General features: G+C 53.2%; 1 protein-coding gene across 2 annotated transcripts in view; it reads right to left on the bottom strand.

Moving 5' to 3' along the window:
* Window positions 1-16,795, bottom strand: part of KIRREL3 (kirre like nephrin family adhesion molecule 3) — a 575,038-nt gene that overhangs the window by 14,205 nt on the left and 544,038 nt on the right. For both annotated transcript variants that reach the window (XM_077112476.1, XM_077112477.1), the window contains exons 7-12: window positions 15,225-15,330; window positions 10,016-10,164; window positions 8,616-8,743; window positions 7,003-7,129; window positions 3,227-3,327; window positions 300-498 (exon numbers count right to left, since the gene is read on the bottom strand). In XM_077112476.1, the coding sequence (XP_076968591.1) occupies window positions 300-498; window positions 3,227-3,327; window positions 7,003-7,129; window positions 8,616-8,743; window positions 10,016-10,164; window positions 15,225-15,330 (810 nt within the window). The remainder of the gene's footprint in view (window positions 1-299; window positions 499-3,226; window positions 3,328-7,002; window positions 7,130-8,615; window positions 8,744-10,015; window positions 10,165-15,224; window positions 15,331-16,795) is intronic.

Genomic DNA, 16,795 nt, shown 5'->3' with positions numbered 1-16,795 from the left:
GGCCTTTGAAGGGACAGGGGTGGCTTGTTATCATGACAGTCAGTTCAGCTTGCCCTTGTGGCCGCCTTTCCCTGAAACACCTCCCTCTAGGGTCACCACTCAGCTGTCTTCCTTCCCCTCGGGCTCCCTGGCCCAGGCTGCAGAGAGGAGCTGGCGCCCGGGGGCAGCTGATTTGCCCAGGTAAACAAGGGCAGTGACTTGTCACTTTCTATGAGTTGCTCTGTCTTCTCGGGACCCTGGGACCCTGTCTGGGGCTGCCCCAGGCACGATGTTCTCCTCAGGGCCCTGGCAGCCCCCACCTTGCTCCTTGAGCCGGATGATTTCCGTGTCAGAGCCGAAGCTGTTCCAGGCCGTGCAGTTGTAGATGGTCTGGAAGTCAGCCCGCACGATGTTGCTGATGGTCAGGGTGGAGATGACACCCTCCTCGGTACTGACCGTCTCCACCGTGTAGCGCCCTGACGTCCCTGACTCCAACACGTTCTCTTTCCAGGACCAGGCCTGCCCGGGGCATGCAGGATTAGGAGGAGGCCCTTCCAGAGCCACACAGCCCAGGGTGGCCCCCAGCTCCAGCACCAACACTGACAGGCTCCAGTCCACGCGCAACACATACACCACACATGCACCCACGTAGAAGCACACTTGAACACACATGCACATATGGATATACATGAACTGCACAGATGGACACACATGCACAGGCAACGTGTACACGCACACACAGATCCATGCATAGGGACACACATGCACACACACACTACATACATGTGCACATGCATGGGTACCTGTGTGTGTGCATGTGTACCTGTGTGTGCACTGTGCCTGTGTGCATGTCTGTCTGTGTGTATGTTTGTGTGCATGTGCATCTGTGTACTTACGTGTCTGTGTACATGTGTCAATGTGTATCTGTATATGCATGTGTACATGTGTGTCTGTCTGTGCCCATATATGCATGTATGTCACACGTGTAAAGGTACACACAGATGTACAAGTACACAGGTACACACATGCCCCCCCACAAAGGCACACACATGCACACAGGTAAAAATAGGTCCATATGTGCACATACACACCCACAGACATATATATGCACATGAAAGTACACACGATGGTCATGCATGCAAACATGTGCACAATACTCGCGCGCGTGTACACATGTACATATGTGCACACATGTACCGCACACACATGCATATGTACACAGCACACATAGACATACAGGCATAAATGGGCATAGACAAACACACATGTACACATGCATATACAGATACACATTGACACATGCACACAGACACATAAGTACACAGATGCACATGCACACAAACATACACACAAAGACGCGCACACAAGCACAAGTGCACACACAGGTACACACGCGCACACACACAGGTACCCATGCACACACATGCACACAGGTAGGCACAGGCATACACACACACACACAGGATGGGGGGGCCTTAGAAATTATTTCCATCTAAGAAGGGACCTTCTGTGAATCTGTGTTGGGGACCTTTTTTCCAAACAAAGAGGGACTCTCACGACAGCAATCTGAGCCACTTACCATGTGCCCTGTGCAGGGGTTGGCAAAGACCCCACATCTGGGGCTCATCCCCAATACTCTATCTCTGTGTCTGCTGCCTTTAGCTGGCCTTAGATAGAATACCAGCCCCAGAGTGAGTACCTGGGTTCAGTTTTGTTACTTTGTATGTCTGTTTTTACAAAAAAATAATATATATATGTATATATATATATATGTCTAGAGGATTGTATTTGTAATAACCTTGATATATCTTAGTTTAGGGGCTTGACAGTTTAAATTTTTTCAGCCGTTCCCAGACATTATATTTTAACCCCCTCAGCATCTGAGCCTTAGGCACACACTAGCCCAAAGGATTTATGGGAGTGTGGCCAAATGGGAGGTGGGTGGAGGGCATGGATGAGCCTGGGGCAGGGGTCTAAGCCTCAGCACCATGGACATCTTGGGTCGGATGATTCTTGGAGGGGAGGATGCTGTCCTTAGGATATTTAGCAGCCTCATGGCATTTACTCACGGTTGCCAGGAATTTTGACAACTCATAACATCTCCAGACATTGCCAAGTGTGTCCTAAGGGAGTGGGGCAAAATCACCCCCAGTTGGAAATCACTAGCTAGAGTTAGGTAACTATGTAGAGAATGATCGCTGAGAGTGAGTGGAATATTTCACACAATGGGCATGCTTTATAACTAAGATTTCAACAAACTAAAGGGTGCAGTGAATGGGGAGGCATAGGTATCAGTTCTGTGTGTGGATTCTTGTGATTTCTGTGTGAATCTTTCCAGTAGTGAATGAACTGAATGCCTGAGAAAGTGTGTAATGGCAGCACTTCTCTAATAATAGCTCAGTTTACGAGGATGACAGTTTTAGTTTTTACAGTCGTTTCACAGGCGCCCTGGGCAGCCTCAGTGCTTTAGCGCTGGCTCAGGTCTGCCCTCCCTGGCACTGCTGCTGCGGGAGACGGCACAGCTGCCTCACGACTTGACCCCTGGGCTATCTCCTAGCAGGATCACAGCCAGCACTGGGGATTATTAAAAATAATTCCTGTTCCCAGCATTGCTGTAAAATGCTCACTCTTCTTTGTTTTCATGCCTGAGCTGCCACCATTTTCAGACAGTCTTGGGTGGAGATCATTGCTTTTAAAAATGCAAATACTGGGGAGGACTAAGTGTGACTCTTCCAGAGCTCCTTAAGTGCATGGCAGTCAAGGTCAAGGTCAAAAGCCTTGAAGAAGGGAGATGGGAGAATGATTCTTTTATAGTGGAAAGCTCTTAGAAAATGGGGTAGGGTTTTCCAGGTCATTCAGGGCAGTGGAGACCCACAGAGAAGGCTCTGAGAGGCGCCAAAAGGGGTTCGCCAAGGGCAAACTTCACTCTTTTTAAAATTCTGCCGAAGACTGGCCTTGAACTCAGGTGAAAGGAAGAAACTATTTTTCTTTTCCCTCTGCTCCACCTCCTTGCCCTTCTGCTCCTAGGTTGTAGAATTTGGTTAGAATCATTCATATTCATGTCCCACTGAACGGCAGAATGGGGTGAACCCACTTGCAGGTGAATTCTGCAGCTTTGCCTCCTCTGAAAACGGAGGCTGCCTGTGATTTTTGTCCTCACGCTGCTTTTTCCAGGCACATAGGACAGGCAGACGTCTCCCACCAAGCCAGCACCTGCCCTCCCCCCCAGCCCCCCAGGCACACTCACGATCCGATCGGGGGGCGGCGTGCTCCGGATGAAGCACTTGATCTGACCCTTCTCCCCATGCAGCGCGTGCTGGGTCTGGGTGCTTGAGATGATAGGGGGTCCTGTTGGGGAGAGAGCATCACATCAGGGGGCCAAAAAGGGCAGATGCTAGCTGCTCTCTCTCTGGCAGGTTCAGAAGTTTATTCATTAATGCAGTAATTAATTCAGTCACTCAAGCAAACATTCACTGAAGGCCTCTATGTGCAAGGTAAAGGGCAAGGTAGGGGACTCAAAGATAAATTAGACACGCAGTCATAAACCCTCTCAAGGGATCATGAGTGAATACTTCTAGGTCCGAATTCCCAGAAGACATAAATAACCATAATAAAAGGCGGTGTGTTAGTACTGCAGGAGCGGCACAGATGAAGTGCTAACAGGCTTCGGAGGAGAGAGAATAATTCTATCGGGGGACAGAGAAAGCTTTATGAAGGAGGTGAGCCTGGGAAGGGAGTGGGGGAAAGTGTGAAGAAGGGGGGAGGCAGCCTTTTCACCATAGCCAGATTCCATTTCAGGCCACAGCTGAGGTATCCAGTAGAGGGCGCCCCTGCCTAAGAAACTGGATGTCCTCCGCCGAGCTGGGCAAGGCAGGGAGGAACCGAAATCGCAATATTCTTTACCAAGAGCAGGAATCGCCCTGCATAGGTGGAATGTGCGGGGCATGTTCAAAGCCTTGTCCATCTCCAAGATCCACGTCTCAGGGGGTCTTGTAGTTCATTGCCTTCCCTGCCTCAGCACACATACCCAGATGGCCCCAAAAGTGACTTTATGCCATCCAATCTGTGTACGTACATGTCTGTGAGTGCCTGCATGTGCTTATGTAGGCACACGCACGTGTCTGTGTATGCATGTGTGTGTGTGTGTGAGATATATCTATGGGTGTCAAGGATGCCTGCCTCAGCAACCGATTGGAGCCTCGGCAACCGATTGGACAGCCTTTGGAGGCTTCTAGAGGGTCTGTCTGGAGCGGAGCGTTTTCAACACCATCTTGCCCAGCTCTGCCTTTTAGCTGACCTGAGTCTTTCCCGAGTGACACTGCCTGGCTGTGGAAGGGAAAGCAACTTCCTGGGCAGCCGGAAGCAATTCCCTGGGTGTCCTCATGGCCTCTTTACATTCTCTGGGGTAGGTTGGGGCTTAGGTGCAAAAAAAAAAACAGGAAAAAGAACTGGAACAAAGGATCTAGAGGCAAGGCAAAATGATGCTGGGAACAAAACAGAAATTGCAGCAACCATAATTGCTATTTATTAGCCACCTTAATTAAAACAGATTTGCATTTTTATGAGTAGCTCTCAACCTAGGGGAGAAAAGGTTCCGGGAGGTACTCAGATGAATTCTGTGGAGTTTGGGATGGCAAATGGCTTTGGGCTGGGGGATCCTCAAAGGGCTTCAGCCTCACTGGTTTTAAGAGCAGACTGAGCTGTACTCACTTTCCTCTCTTAAATCGCAGAGTCCCAAGTGGCCTTTTGACCAGAGGGGAAAAGGGCTTGATCTTTAAGGAACCTGGATGGTGCTTTGTTTTGAGCCTGGTGGAAAGTGATGATAGCATAAAACCTTTTCCCCTTCACTTCCCAGGAACTAGGAATTCCTCAGTGAAAGGGTTGGGGTGGGGTTCCTCAGAAATTCTTAAAGCCATCAGGCAAATGCATATATGTTTATGGATGTCCTCAAAGAAAACAAAGGTCAGGATAAGGGAAGTGGGACTGGAGGAGTCAAAGAGCAGCAGGGTGGTTTATCCCCTCTGCTGCCTGCAAGTCCCAGGTTTGAGCCAAGTCAGTTGAGATCTGAGCCAATTTTTCCCCCAAAGGGTCCTGGCCAGCTGTTGTCCACAGGGTTTGTTTAAATGAATATCTCATCTCATTCTGGATTGTTTCAAAATGTGAGATCCCTCAGTCCTTTCCAGAGGGCTCACTCTCCCTCCAGAAGTTGGCTCCCCTTGATGGCTTCAACCCCAAGGCCATGTGATCCATTCCCCTGCCTCAACATGTCCTCACTGCACTCCAAATCCTTTCAGCTTTTCACTTCCTGGCAACCTAGGGCATTCTGAGAGGAGGGGAGGCAGAGCAGGGTGATGGAAAGACAGACCCAGCGGACCGCAGGTTAAACACTGGTAGATGCAAAACCCCATCCAACAGAAACTTCCCTCTGCATTTGTGGGTCCCCTCGCCTCAAGAAACCACTTTACATCTCTGCTGGGGAAATGCTTAAAGTGCCTGTGGGATGTCAGCCCCTCCTTCATCCAGCCCCCGGACCCTGGAAACAAGGACGCTAATTTAAGTGCTTCAGGCTTGGGGACTCTGTGGAACAGAAGTGCGTCTGCAGGCTGGTCAGGGGGCCAGCGGGCCTGAGCTGTGGCGGTCACCAGCAGCACTGACTCCTGCCTGCGAGCGGCCGGGTGGGGGCTGCAGATTTCACTGTGGCCTGGCGCGTGAAGCCGAGTGGCAGACTGTGCCGCTCCGGCAGGAAAAGGCTGCAGCCTGTGTTGCCATGGATATAAGGGAGGCGCGATCAGATGCTGTTATTTTTAGCCCTGCAGTGCCAATTTATTGGTGGCATCCTGGGGACACACAGGAAAAGCAGGAAGGCTCTCGACTTGGTGTTCTTCCCAGGACAGGAGGCCGGGGAAGGGGTTTGCTCTGATTCACATCCCCTCTGTGGCTTCTGAAACTCCCGGGGAGGGAGAGACGCAAGGAAAAAGATGAGGTGCCCTGGGCTAATAAAGCCAGCGGAGTGGGATGGCTAAGAAGGCACCAAGCCAGGTTTCATTTCCCAGCAAAGTGGGAGGATGGACAAGGCTGTCAGGTGGTGGCTTCCTGGATGGAGATGAAGCAAGGTGCGCTAATTTCTGGAACCTGAGCTGCACCCCTTGCTAGGCTCCTGATCTCGGGCCAGGACCCACAGGCCCTGCAAACATGGGTCTCACCGTCCTGAGGCTGGCGTAGTGCCTGCTGGGACTTAGTACCTTGGGCCTTTGAACTGAGGCAGGCTGTGGTGGGAGAGGGGGGCTCCCAAAGGGTCCTGGGCTAGACAGAGGTGAGGCCAGGAACTCTCCTAGTGAGGACGTTTGGGAAAGGCAGAGGGGTGTGACCTCAGCATTTCTCACTCTCTCAAACCCACCACTTTGGTGTCCGACCATGACCCAAGCCACAGCTCTCCTGGGAACTCCTACATTCCACCACGCAGACCTGGATGGAGGGCTGGTCTCCCCTCTCCTCCCCACACTGTTCTTGGGGAGATATGACAACACTCCTGATGTGATTATTTTTATTATATATGATAAAACACGTGCCTGCTCTTCAGGGGACCTACTACCGAACACCTGGTGTCCAGGGAGGCAATGTGTCTTCTTGGTTGAGTGACTTTAATGCAAAGGGAAGAGGCCAACTGGGCCACAGAGATGTGCCCTGAAATCCCCTATCCAGGTCAAGGTCATCTGGGCCCTAGGGGGTGGATGTGAGACCTCTGCAGGCCACGCCGTGGCCCTCTGACCCTTTTCCCTAAGATAAAGTTCACCACTACCATTCTCAGGGTTGAGACCCCTTAGAAGGGAAGAAAGGAGGAGGGAGGTGACCAGAAAGAACATCCTGGCCCCAGCAGGTGGAAAAAGCCGCCACCATGGAGAACTGGAGGTGGTGTCAAGGCCCAGAGCCCAGGACAGCCCCTTGGGGCGATGCCTTGCCCCAGGCTGCATTGGGTGGCTCTCCCCTGCCTCCCACCGGGCCCTGGCACCGCAGGGGGCTTACCGTTGACAGTCAGGGTCACCTCTCGCTCCCCGGCTCCCACCCGGGGCACCACGGCTCGGCACACGTACTTCCCGGCATCCTCCTGGCGGACAGTTTTGAGAGTCAAGGTCTTTTCATTGCTCAGGACCTAGGAGACAGTGGGCAGGATCAGACGTAGGAGTCGGGGCCGGCTCTCTCGTTCCTCAATCAGCAGGCCTGGAAGGCAGGGTCGCCAGCATCTCAGTAAAAACATGGTGAGGCGAGGGGCAGAGGTTTGAGCACACAGTGCATGGTAGGCCACGTGGGAGATGCAGAGGACTCACTGAGGAGCAGCGTCCCAGGGACAGCCCTGTCGGGGTGGGGAGCCCAGCCAGTGGTGCGTGTGCCAGGGGGCTGGGGGCCTGGAGGTTTCCTGGTACAGGGGGAGATGCTGACCTCCCTGCACCTGAGATGGCCCCTCCTGTCCCGGGCTGGCCATGTGTGAGGTTATCCTACAGCTGAACTTCTTTGTGCTCCCCTGGACCTGTCATCCTCAGCAACTCTTTGGGATCTAGCTCAGAGTGATGGAAAGAAAACAGACTGCGGGACTAGTCAGATCTGAGTTCGAATCCTGGCTCCACCTGGATGGATACGTGGGTGGCTTTGGCCAGTTACTCATCTTCTCTGGTCCTCAGCCTCTTTATCTGTATGATGGGGACAATGACATGTCAGAGGCAGCCAGGAGGCCACATAACGTCAGCTTCCTTCGGCTTCTCCTCCTTGGTCCGTGCCCCTCCACTCCCACTGCCTGTCCATCGGGCAAACTCTTGAGCACACTGAAGAATTCATAAAAGATCTGAAGGCTGATGGATGCCTTTACTATTTTGCAGAAGTCTGAAAGCCTTTCCACTGACTTGTTTTTTCCTTTAAATGTTTTCTTTTGAAAAATTTCAAACCTCCAGAGAAGATGCAAGAATAACACAGCAATTCTAGCTTCACCAATTATGAACATTTTTCTACACTTGCTTTGTCTCTCTTTCTGTCTCCATAAGAGAGACACATCATTACGTTTACCCCTGAACCCTTTGAGAGAAAGTTGCCGACATCGTCACCTTCACCCTTAAAAACTTCAGCATCATGTCCCGAGGAAGAGAAGCACTTTCCCTTCCATAACCAGAAAGTAATATTAAATTCAGGAAATTTAACATTGGTACAATGCTAGTATCTGATATAGAGCCATATATTGTCCTAATAATGTCTTGTATAACAGACAACAAAAATAATCACTTTCATGTTCCAATATAGGATCACACATTGCATTTAACTGTTTGTTTGCAGTTTGTATTGTGGTGACATATAAACAACCTAGCAGTTCCTGATTTAACCACCCCCAGTGACGTCATCCCCAGTGCACAGGTGTCCGCCGGCTTTTCTTATAAGACTCCGGCAAAGCTGAAATCGCCGGGTCCTCCCAGGCTGAGGTGAGTGCTGAGGCTCCCACTCCTCCTTCTGGAGTCCTTCTCCTTTAAGGCATACCCCTGCCTCAGGGGAGCCAAATCCATGGAGGCTGGCTCCCCTGATGTAGGAGTGAGGGGGACCCTGGAAGGTGATTTCCTTCGTGCCCCCCGCCAGAGCCCCCGGAGCTGCGGACTCACCACGCCCGAGCCCCGCTTCATCCAGACGATGGTCAGGGATGGGTTGCCGGTCCAGGCGCAGTTGAAGACGGCATCGGAGCCCAGGTCCACCAGCAGGGACTGGGGCTCTGTGGTCATCCTGGGCCCAACTGTGACGGGAGGAGGAGGAGACAGGCTCAAGTGGGCAGGGGAGCTCCGGGGACCCGCCAGCTCCTGCCTCCACTGCCCCCACCCTGACTGTAGGGATGCTTGCTCCACCTCAATCCATTTCAACCCATCCCTTACATTTTATGCTGGGCCCAGGCAGCCTCGGGGGCAAGGAAGGGACGTTTCTCCCCCAAGCTCAGCCTCCCTGGGGTCCACCGAGGCAGTGGACATACTGGAACCCAGGAAGAAGGCGCTCTGGTCCAACTTCTGTCTGGATCTTCCCCCTGGGGCCTCTCCCACCCTTTCCCTCTGTGCTGATTCTGCCTGGCCTCAGCGTGGAGGAAACCCTCACCCAGTGTGTGGGCAGAGGGGCCCTCCTCCTGCCCCTCCCTGCACTGCCCCTCCCTCAGGCCTCAGCCTCCCTGTGTTCCCGGCCAGCCCCCTGAACCCTCTTGAGGGGTCCCTGAGGTGGTGAAGGAAAAGAGGCAGGCAGTATGCGGGGCCTCCTTCCAAGGTGCTTCCCACCCCATACTCTGGTTATCTTCTGGTTCCTGCCTGCTCCCAGCCTCTTTTGTAAGCCCACGAAATTAGACGGGCCCTTGGTCCCATTTCCCACATCCCTACCAAGTGTTGGTGAGCCTTACTGCAGGTCCCTCTACTTCCCCCTAACACAATTTGGGTTCCCTGGAGCCTCTGAAGCCTTGGCCTAGGACAGGGTCTAAAGATGGAAACCAGGCCCTGTGCCCGATCAGCAAGAGGAAAGCTTTGGATAGGCAGAGTATCCCCCCATCATAAAAAAGGAGTAGCGGTGCCTACTTTTGAGGCTGCTGGCAGTTGGGAGTGAGGGTCAGATCAAAAAGAAAAGTTTGTAAAAATGCTCCTAAAATCGTAAGTGGCAGTGTAGGTGTTAGGGATGGCGGTTGTGGGTGAAGCTGGCAGCTCCACCTGCCAGGGGTGGCATGAGGGGCTCAGTGCCCTGGATCCCCGCCAGGCAACCAGTGAGGAAAGGGCGTGCACAGGGCCCCTCTAACGGGAGGCAGCGGATGTGGCCGGAAGCCTCCTCTGGCTCGCATTCTGCCACTTATTCGCTGGATGGCCTTGAGTTTACATCTGGGTGACCTTAGGGTCCCATGGCCTCATCTGGGGAATGTCATGGGGAAACCACCCTGGGAGGCCGTTTGTAAAGTGCACAGTGGCCCAGCAATAGTCTCTAGGCCTCGGACCAAGACGCTGCTGGTGTTGCCCCCGTGGAAGCCCCCAGAGGCCACACTCACAGTAGACATCCACGGTGCGGCTGATGTTGGTGCTGCCCAGTGCGTTGGTCACTTCGCAGGACACGGGCTCCGAGAAGTAGGTGTGGTCCACGGTGGTCCGGTACAGCTCCCCAGATGCCTCCTTGATGATCTGGCCCCGCTTGGCCCACCTGCAACAGAGGCCTGGGGGCTCAGCACTGACCTCGAGTGGGGCCTCTCTGGGAGCTGGATGCAGCCATTCCACAGGAAGAAAGAGGCCCTGGGGCATGGGGCAGGTGTGGCCGCCCACCACGGAGCCCCTGAGGCATGGTCCCCACCAGGGACCGCTTTCAGGGCCTTGGGTGGGTTGGCTTTGTCCCACCCAAACTGTCGTGGAGGGGTGGGGGTCACTGGACAGACAGGCTGCGCTTTGGTCAGCTGCCCACTAGGCAGTCAGTGAGCTATTTGACAAGTGAGTTATTCGGATGGGAGGTGGATCGAGCATTCAGTGCATCAGCCCGTCTACAGTCAAGTAGGCGGAGAATCCAACTGTTAATTGCCAGACAGCCTGGCTTTCCTGCTCTACGCTCCGTCTTGGTCTTGCCTTGGGGACACACATGTGCACATAATGCATGTGCATGCCCACTTGTGTACTAATGCACATAGTCACACGCCTATGTGCTCGCACCCACGTACCCATGCAAGTGTACACACATGAACACACCCATGCACGCAGTCATTTGCACCCATGCAAACTCAGATACCCACATGTGCACATACACATATGCACACACAAGCACCCATGCACACACACGTGTACACAGAAATGAGGCTTCAGGAAGCTTAATTTCTAAACCAAGCAAGAAGCTGTAGGAGGTGGGATCTGGTGGTCCCTGACGCCCCTCCTCTCCCATTTGCCCAGCTCTTGCAGCAATCCTGCCCTGACTCCCGTCCTCAGGGCAGAGCCCCTCCTGTTGCCCTCTCCCTAAAACCCTTCTCAACCTTCCACCCCCGCAGCTTGGCTCTGCTCGTCAGGGCCTTGGCCCCCCCGGTCCCGGTGTGACTGAGGTAGGCAGGGTCAGACATTTGTGCACATCAAGGCCAGGGACTGAAAAGCCTGAGGTGGGTCTTGGTTATGGCTCTGCCATCTGTGGGGTGGCACTGGGAGGCCCAGAGGGGTGTGTGTGTGTGTGTGTGTGTGTGTGTGTGTGTGTGTGAGGGGTAGGTGCCTTTCCCTGCAGAGCCCCAAGGAGAGGGGGTTCACAGCTTCCCCTGGTTTAATCCTATGGTGAGAAACACTTGTGTTTTCATCGTAAAACTTCTGAGCTCCACCCAGGCTCCGCCCACTGCTGCTCACCCTGTTTTGGGTAGTTGTTCCTCAGCCTCCACTGCTGTCACCTCATCACCCCCCTCCCTCTGCCCACAGCCCTGCCCACACTGCCAGACCCCCCTTCTCTGATGCCTTTGGCCTGTCCTCCATCCCTAGCCCTCCTTTCTTCCTTTAGCCCCTTGGTTCTAACGGCTGGCCTTCCAGCCCTGAGAGCCAGCCACCTCTGCATCTGATGGGGCACCTAGGTTGGCACCGAGCGGTTATTATCACAAATTAACGCTGGGTAATTATTAAGAACACGATTAATAATAACAATTATAGTTTAACAACAGAGCCAACCATACTCCCTGAGAGTCGAAGGAGCTTCCCCACAAACCATTATGAGTTATTCATGAATCATTTCCATTTCTAACTTTAATTGAATGACCAGACTTAATCGTCAGGCACCGCCCCTGCCTGAGGCAGGTGAATTCAGTTCCAGACACACAATTAAGACATCGGTGTCCAACTTCCACCCTGATGAAGTGGGGGTGATCAGGAAGTGGGAAACGGGGGTGCTGCGCAGAGAGGACAGGGTAAGGCCTCTGCTGTCAGCTGCTCACAGCCCTGGGGCCTGGCCGGCAACTCGGGCCAGGCTAGCTGGTGCTGAGGGGTTCCCGATTCCCTCAGTGGGGGGTTCTGGGGGGGGGGGAAATGGGCTTTCTGAATGCACCATGAGCCGGGCCTAAGGGCACCCAGCCCATCAGGACCCCAGGCTGCTCAGACCTCACTCTTCCCTGCACCCAGTATGGCCCCTGCCCTGCCATAAGGGAACCAAAGGAGGCAGAAGCCATGCCATCGGTACTGTGGTCAGAGCCAGAGGGAAAAGCAGAGTCCCGGGGGACTCTCCTTCCCTAGAGAGAGGGCAGCACGTGGGGCCCTTTGGATCCCGAGAGTTCCCTGCCCACATCTTCTCTCCATCCCTCAGTTCAGCTCAACCTTTCTCTTCTCTTCCCCTTTTCTTCCTCTCCCATGCTAAAAAGCCCTCTGTCCAGCAACCCAGATGCTCCACCACAGTAGCTAGATTAAGAATCCAGGCAGGGGGCCAGAGCAAACCCTCTGGTCTCTTCCCCACTCCTCCCCCTTCCTCTTGTCCCTCTATCCCCCCACCCCCCACCTGCCTCTCCCCCCACCCACCCACCGCTTCCAACCTCCTCCCTCCATCCCCTCTGAAAAAGGCTTCGACTTAAGCCTTTCCCAATCAATGTCTAATTTGGCATGCGCGAACGCAGGAGGATTAATTATTTTTATCGCAGCTTCAGGAGGCTGGGCATGGTTTGCAGGGCTCTTGGGTAAGGCCAAGGCCACGGACATGGGGCAGATGGTGAGCAAGGGCCAGTGGACATCGAGGAGTCCTCACCCCCCTGCCTATGGCTTCCCCTACGGCTTCAGTGAGGAAGCGGAGCTCTGCTTCCTGCACTCCAGGACAGGACGTGGAGGACACCGCAGCCAGGGGCGAAGTATGAGGGAAAACCTGCAGGTTCTGCGTTTATTAACTTTTTATTTCAGAAAATAAAACAAACCTCAAAACTATGGAAGAAACAGAGAGACTGGAGGGAACTGCCTGAAAATGCAGAGCTGTGGTCCAGTAGCCATGTTTCTTGAAGATGATTGTACAGTGGTATAGCTTTCACAGTGTGACTGTGTGATTGTGAAAACCTTGGGTCTGATGTTCCTTTTAACTACAGTATGGACAGATGAGTAAAACATATGGATTAAAAATAAATAAATAATAGGGGGAACAAATGTTAAAATAAATTGAGTAGATTGAAATGCTAGTGATCAATGAGAGGGAGGGGTAAGGGGTATGGTTTGTATGAATTTTTTTCTGTTTTCTTTTTATTTCTTTTTCTGAATTGATGCAAATGTTCGAACAAATGGTCATGATGATGAATATACAGCTATGTGATAAAAAAGGAAGTTCATATTCTTTTGTTGTATGTTGATTTTTTTTGTTGTTGATGTTGATGTTTGTTGTATGTTGATTTTTTGTATGTTGATTGGTTTTATTAATAAAAATTGAAAAAAAAAACTATGGAAGAGTTGCAAGCATAACTCATTAACTCCCTTCACCTGCATTTGCCAGTCTTAACATTTTGTCACATTTGTTCATGAAGCTCTTGCCATTAAAGAGTCTCATTAGTGTCCTGCTTTTTTGAGATGCCTGACCTGAGGAATCAGCTGAGGCCTGTTTTCTCGGGCATTTGCACACCCTGTGCTGGTCCAAAGGCGGGTGTGGAGTTGGGGGTGTGTGTGTGGGGGGGGTGGTAGTGGGTGGCGCCACCCTGCTGTTCTCCTGCCTTCTGGTAACTAGCCCCGCAGATGTCCCGGGACCTCGTGGTACAGTGGGAGAAAAGCAGAGGAGACATGGAGGTTGGTTTGGTCTCTGGGGTCTAACAAGCTTTCCTGGGATGACCAGGATGGTGGATGGGGGAGGGGCTGGGGTGGGGTTGCCTGGCTGTGAAAAGCTGCCCCAGGACCCTGGCCGTGGCGGTTTCGCCGGGCATGGTGTAACTGGGTACAAGGACTAGGAGCAGAGAGCTGGGGTTAGACAACTGAAAGAAGCCAAGCTCGTCCAGGTAAGAGCAGAATTTGCAGGTGTCAGGTGGATGCTCAGAGTAAGGGGGTCCCTCTAGCTTTTTTTTTTTTTTTTTTCATCTCTAACCACTTGTGGACAGAGGCAAATCCAGCCAAGACAGACTGGACCACACTGGGCCGCCCATTGTGGGAACCTGGAGCCCGAGGCTCAAAAGGTAGCATGGAGGCCACCGATCCTTCTCTCTGCCTCCGGTCCAGGGAACATCCTGTTTTAAAAGATCCTTGGGGACGGAGACTCTCCAACTTGGTGGGTTTCTGACTCCAGCATGGTTTAACTACCCACACTGCGGGGCGGGCCTCCTCCTGCATCCCTGGGCTCTCTGGCTGCCCCCTTTGGCCCGTTTCCTCTCATTCTGCCCTCTGGGGCTACCTGCTGCAGGTCTCCCCTGCTCTCCACGCCCATTGGCGGGCTCATTTCTCACCGCCTGGCTCCGTGAGCACCCCTGACACTTGCTGGGGCTGCAAATTAATAACCGCCTTCATGGCAGAAATGATGGTTTCATCATCAAACCCGGGCTCGCAGCTGGAAGAGGGCAGTAAGGGCCATGGCGACTTAGATTTCAAGAAGGAAGGGAGTCCTCTCCAGCCCTGGGGACCCTCCCAGGGGATCTGATGCCCTGAAATCTCTGGGACTGACCATGTGCAGAAAGGAGGTGCCCACAGGGGCAGCCCCATGTGTTTATTTAATTTTTTAGCCCACATTTACTGAGTGCCTTGTGTATGCCACATGCTGAGAACCACAGCTGACTAAAGGGCAGCTCTTGCCTCCAGGAAGCTCAGATGGAAGGGAGAGACAAGCATGTGACAGTCAGTGATGTTTTAACAGGGCTGTGAGAGGGTGACGCCCGGCGACCACAGGTGTCCACTCAACGGGGCTGGCTGTCCAGAATCTGAGAATCCAGGTTCCGATGGGACTGATTCTCCTGGCTGTTTTAGCTTTCTCTCTGGCCCTCCCTCCCTGCTCTCAGAAATAAGGGATAGACCATGCACTTAAATAGGAGGACGATACTCAGTGCAGCGGAATTTGAGTGTATGCATGCTTGAAGAAGAGAACAAAGTCTACTTGGCCAGGGGACGGATGGGGAAAGGGGGTGGGGGAGGGAGGGGTCCTGGCCTGGCCAGGGGGTGGGGGAGGGTGTGGCAGGAAAGGGAAGAAGGCTGCTGGACACCCACTCGGAGCCTGGCACTGTGCCTGTTGCTGAGAACCGTAAGTGATAGCCCAGGTGATGGGGGTGAGGGCGGGGAGGATGAGATCAGGTGCGTCTCATCAGCACTGGCTCTTACCTGTACTGGGTGACTGCAGGGTTGGCCTTTGCTGAGCAGTGGAATGTGACCACGTTGTCCTCCAGGACGGGCTGCGGCTCCACGGACAGGTTGACCAGGGGTGGGTCTGCAGGGGAGAGAGATTCACGTGCCGAGTCAGGGAGCTGTGTCGACGATTTCAGATGGAAGAGGGCAGGAAGACCTTTCCTGCGTGACCTGGAGGATAAAGGCCAGGGACTCCCCCCAGGGATCCTCAGAGCAGCCACTGCCCTGGTGGTCCTCAAAACGTCTGAGGTCATCAATTCAATGCACACAGCCAGGAAACTGTGGCTGTCTGGGTCCGGGGCCGCCCTCCAACTTTCAGGAGAGCTGAACGCATTAAGGAAGAGAGGCAGGGCTGGAGGGGTAGGGGGCAAAAGGGGAAGCGTGGACACCGAGCCCCATTTAAATACAAACGTGCTGTCTTTGGAATGTCTGTTGAAGATGTCTTTGTGTAAAGGTTGGGTGCATCTGTTCACTTGAAAGTGGCATTTACACCCTTTCATCAGCCTAATCATCCCTGCAGATCCCTGACGCATGTCACAGGGGCCTCAGCTCTCTGCGCTGGGCTCATTTTCTCATTTGACATGATAAGAAACCAAGCTCTGAAGTGCTAAATGGGGGGAAGTGGGGGAGAGGGAAAGTCAGAGATGGGGAGAGAGGCAGGGGGACAGGAAGCAGAGACAGAGAAATGCAGAGGCGCTTGTATAGAATGAGGGGACATGGAGGCCAGAGAGAGAGAGAGACTGAGACAAGAGACAGACAGAGGGGGAGAGAGTGCAGGGGAGAGAGAGAGAGAGGGTGACTGACTTATACACAGACACACATAATCAGACAAAGATTTCAGACTAAGAGCAAAAGAAGACCAAGGGAGACAAAACAGAATGAGACAGAAAATGACAGGGTGTTAGAGAGAAAGACCAAACAAAATAATGAGGAACAGAAAAGAGAGAGGGAAAAAGACACTGAGAGAGATATGAAGACAGAAATAGAGATGGAGAGAGCCTCAGCAGACAGCTAAAGACCAAGAAGCAGCAAAGTGGGGTGAGAGGCTGAGAACAAGCCCTAAGAATGGCCTCGTCCTGGCCGAGCCCTCCCAAGCTCAGAGGCAGCCAGCCCTGGACCTCCTCCAAACGCCAGTGGCTCCTGGGCTGGGAGAATGCTGACCCATGGGTCCACGTGAGGAGCACCCTAAGGAGAAGTGAGACTCCAGCCAGCCCTGCCCTGGTTCCTGGTGGAGACCACAGGTGGAATCCCGAGACCCCAGAGAGTCAGCACACAGCCCCCAGCTATGGACCAGGCACAGCCCTCGATCCCATTTGACCTCTGGGTTCCCCTCCACCCCCCTCAGTGCTGCTGGTGCTAAATGCCCTGTGCAGCCACGGGGGAGAGAACTCTGTCCCCTGAGCAGCAAGCGAGCCTCATCTCCCCACATAATCCCCCAGCTCCAGGTGGAGACCCCAAATCCTAGAAACCTCGGCTACTAGAGCAGGTGGCACCTGCTTTTTCATTCAGGGAGGATTACAAAGGAAATGACGGGTGTTTCTGTCTAC

Source organism: Tamandua tetradactyla, chromosome 8, assembly GCF_023851605.1.
Source record: "Tamandua tetradactyla isolate mTamTet1 chromosome 8, mTamTet1.pri, whole genome shotgun sequence".
In the NCBI taxonomy this organism is placed as follows: Eukaryota; Metazoa; Chordata; class Mammalia; order Pilosa; family Myrmecophagidae; genus Tamandua; species Tamandua tetradactyla.
The sequence above is the reverse complement of the archived record's forward strand: the minus strand, read 5'-3'. Positions and strand labels throughout refer to the sequence as shown.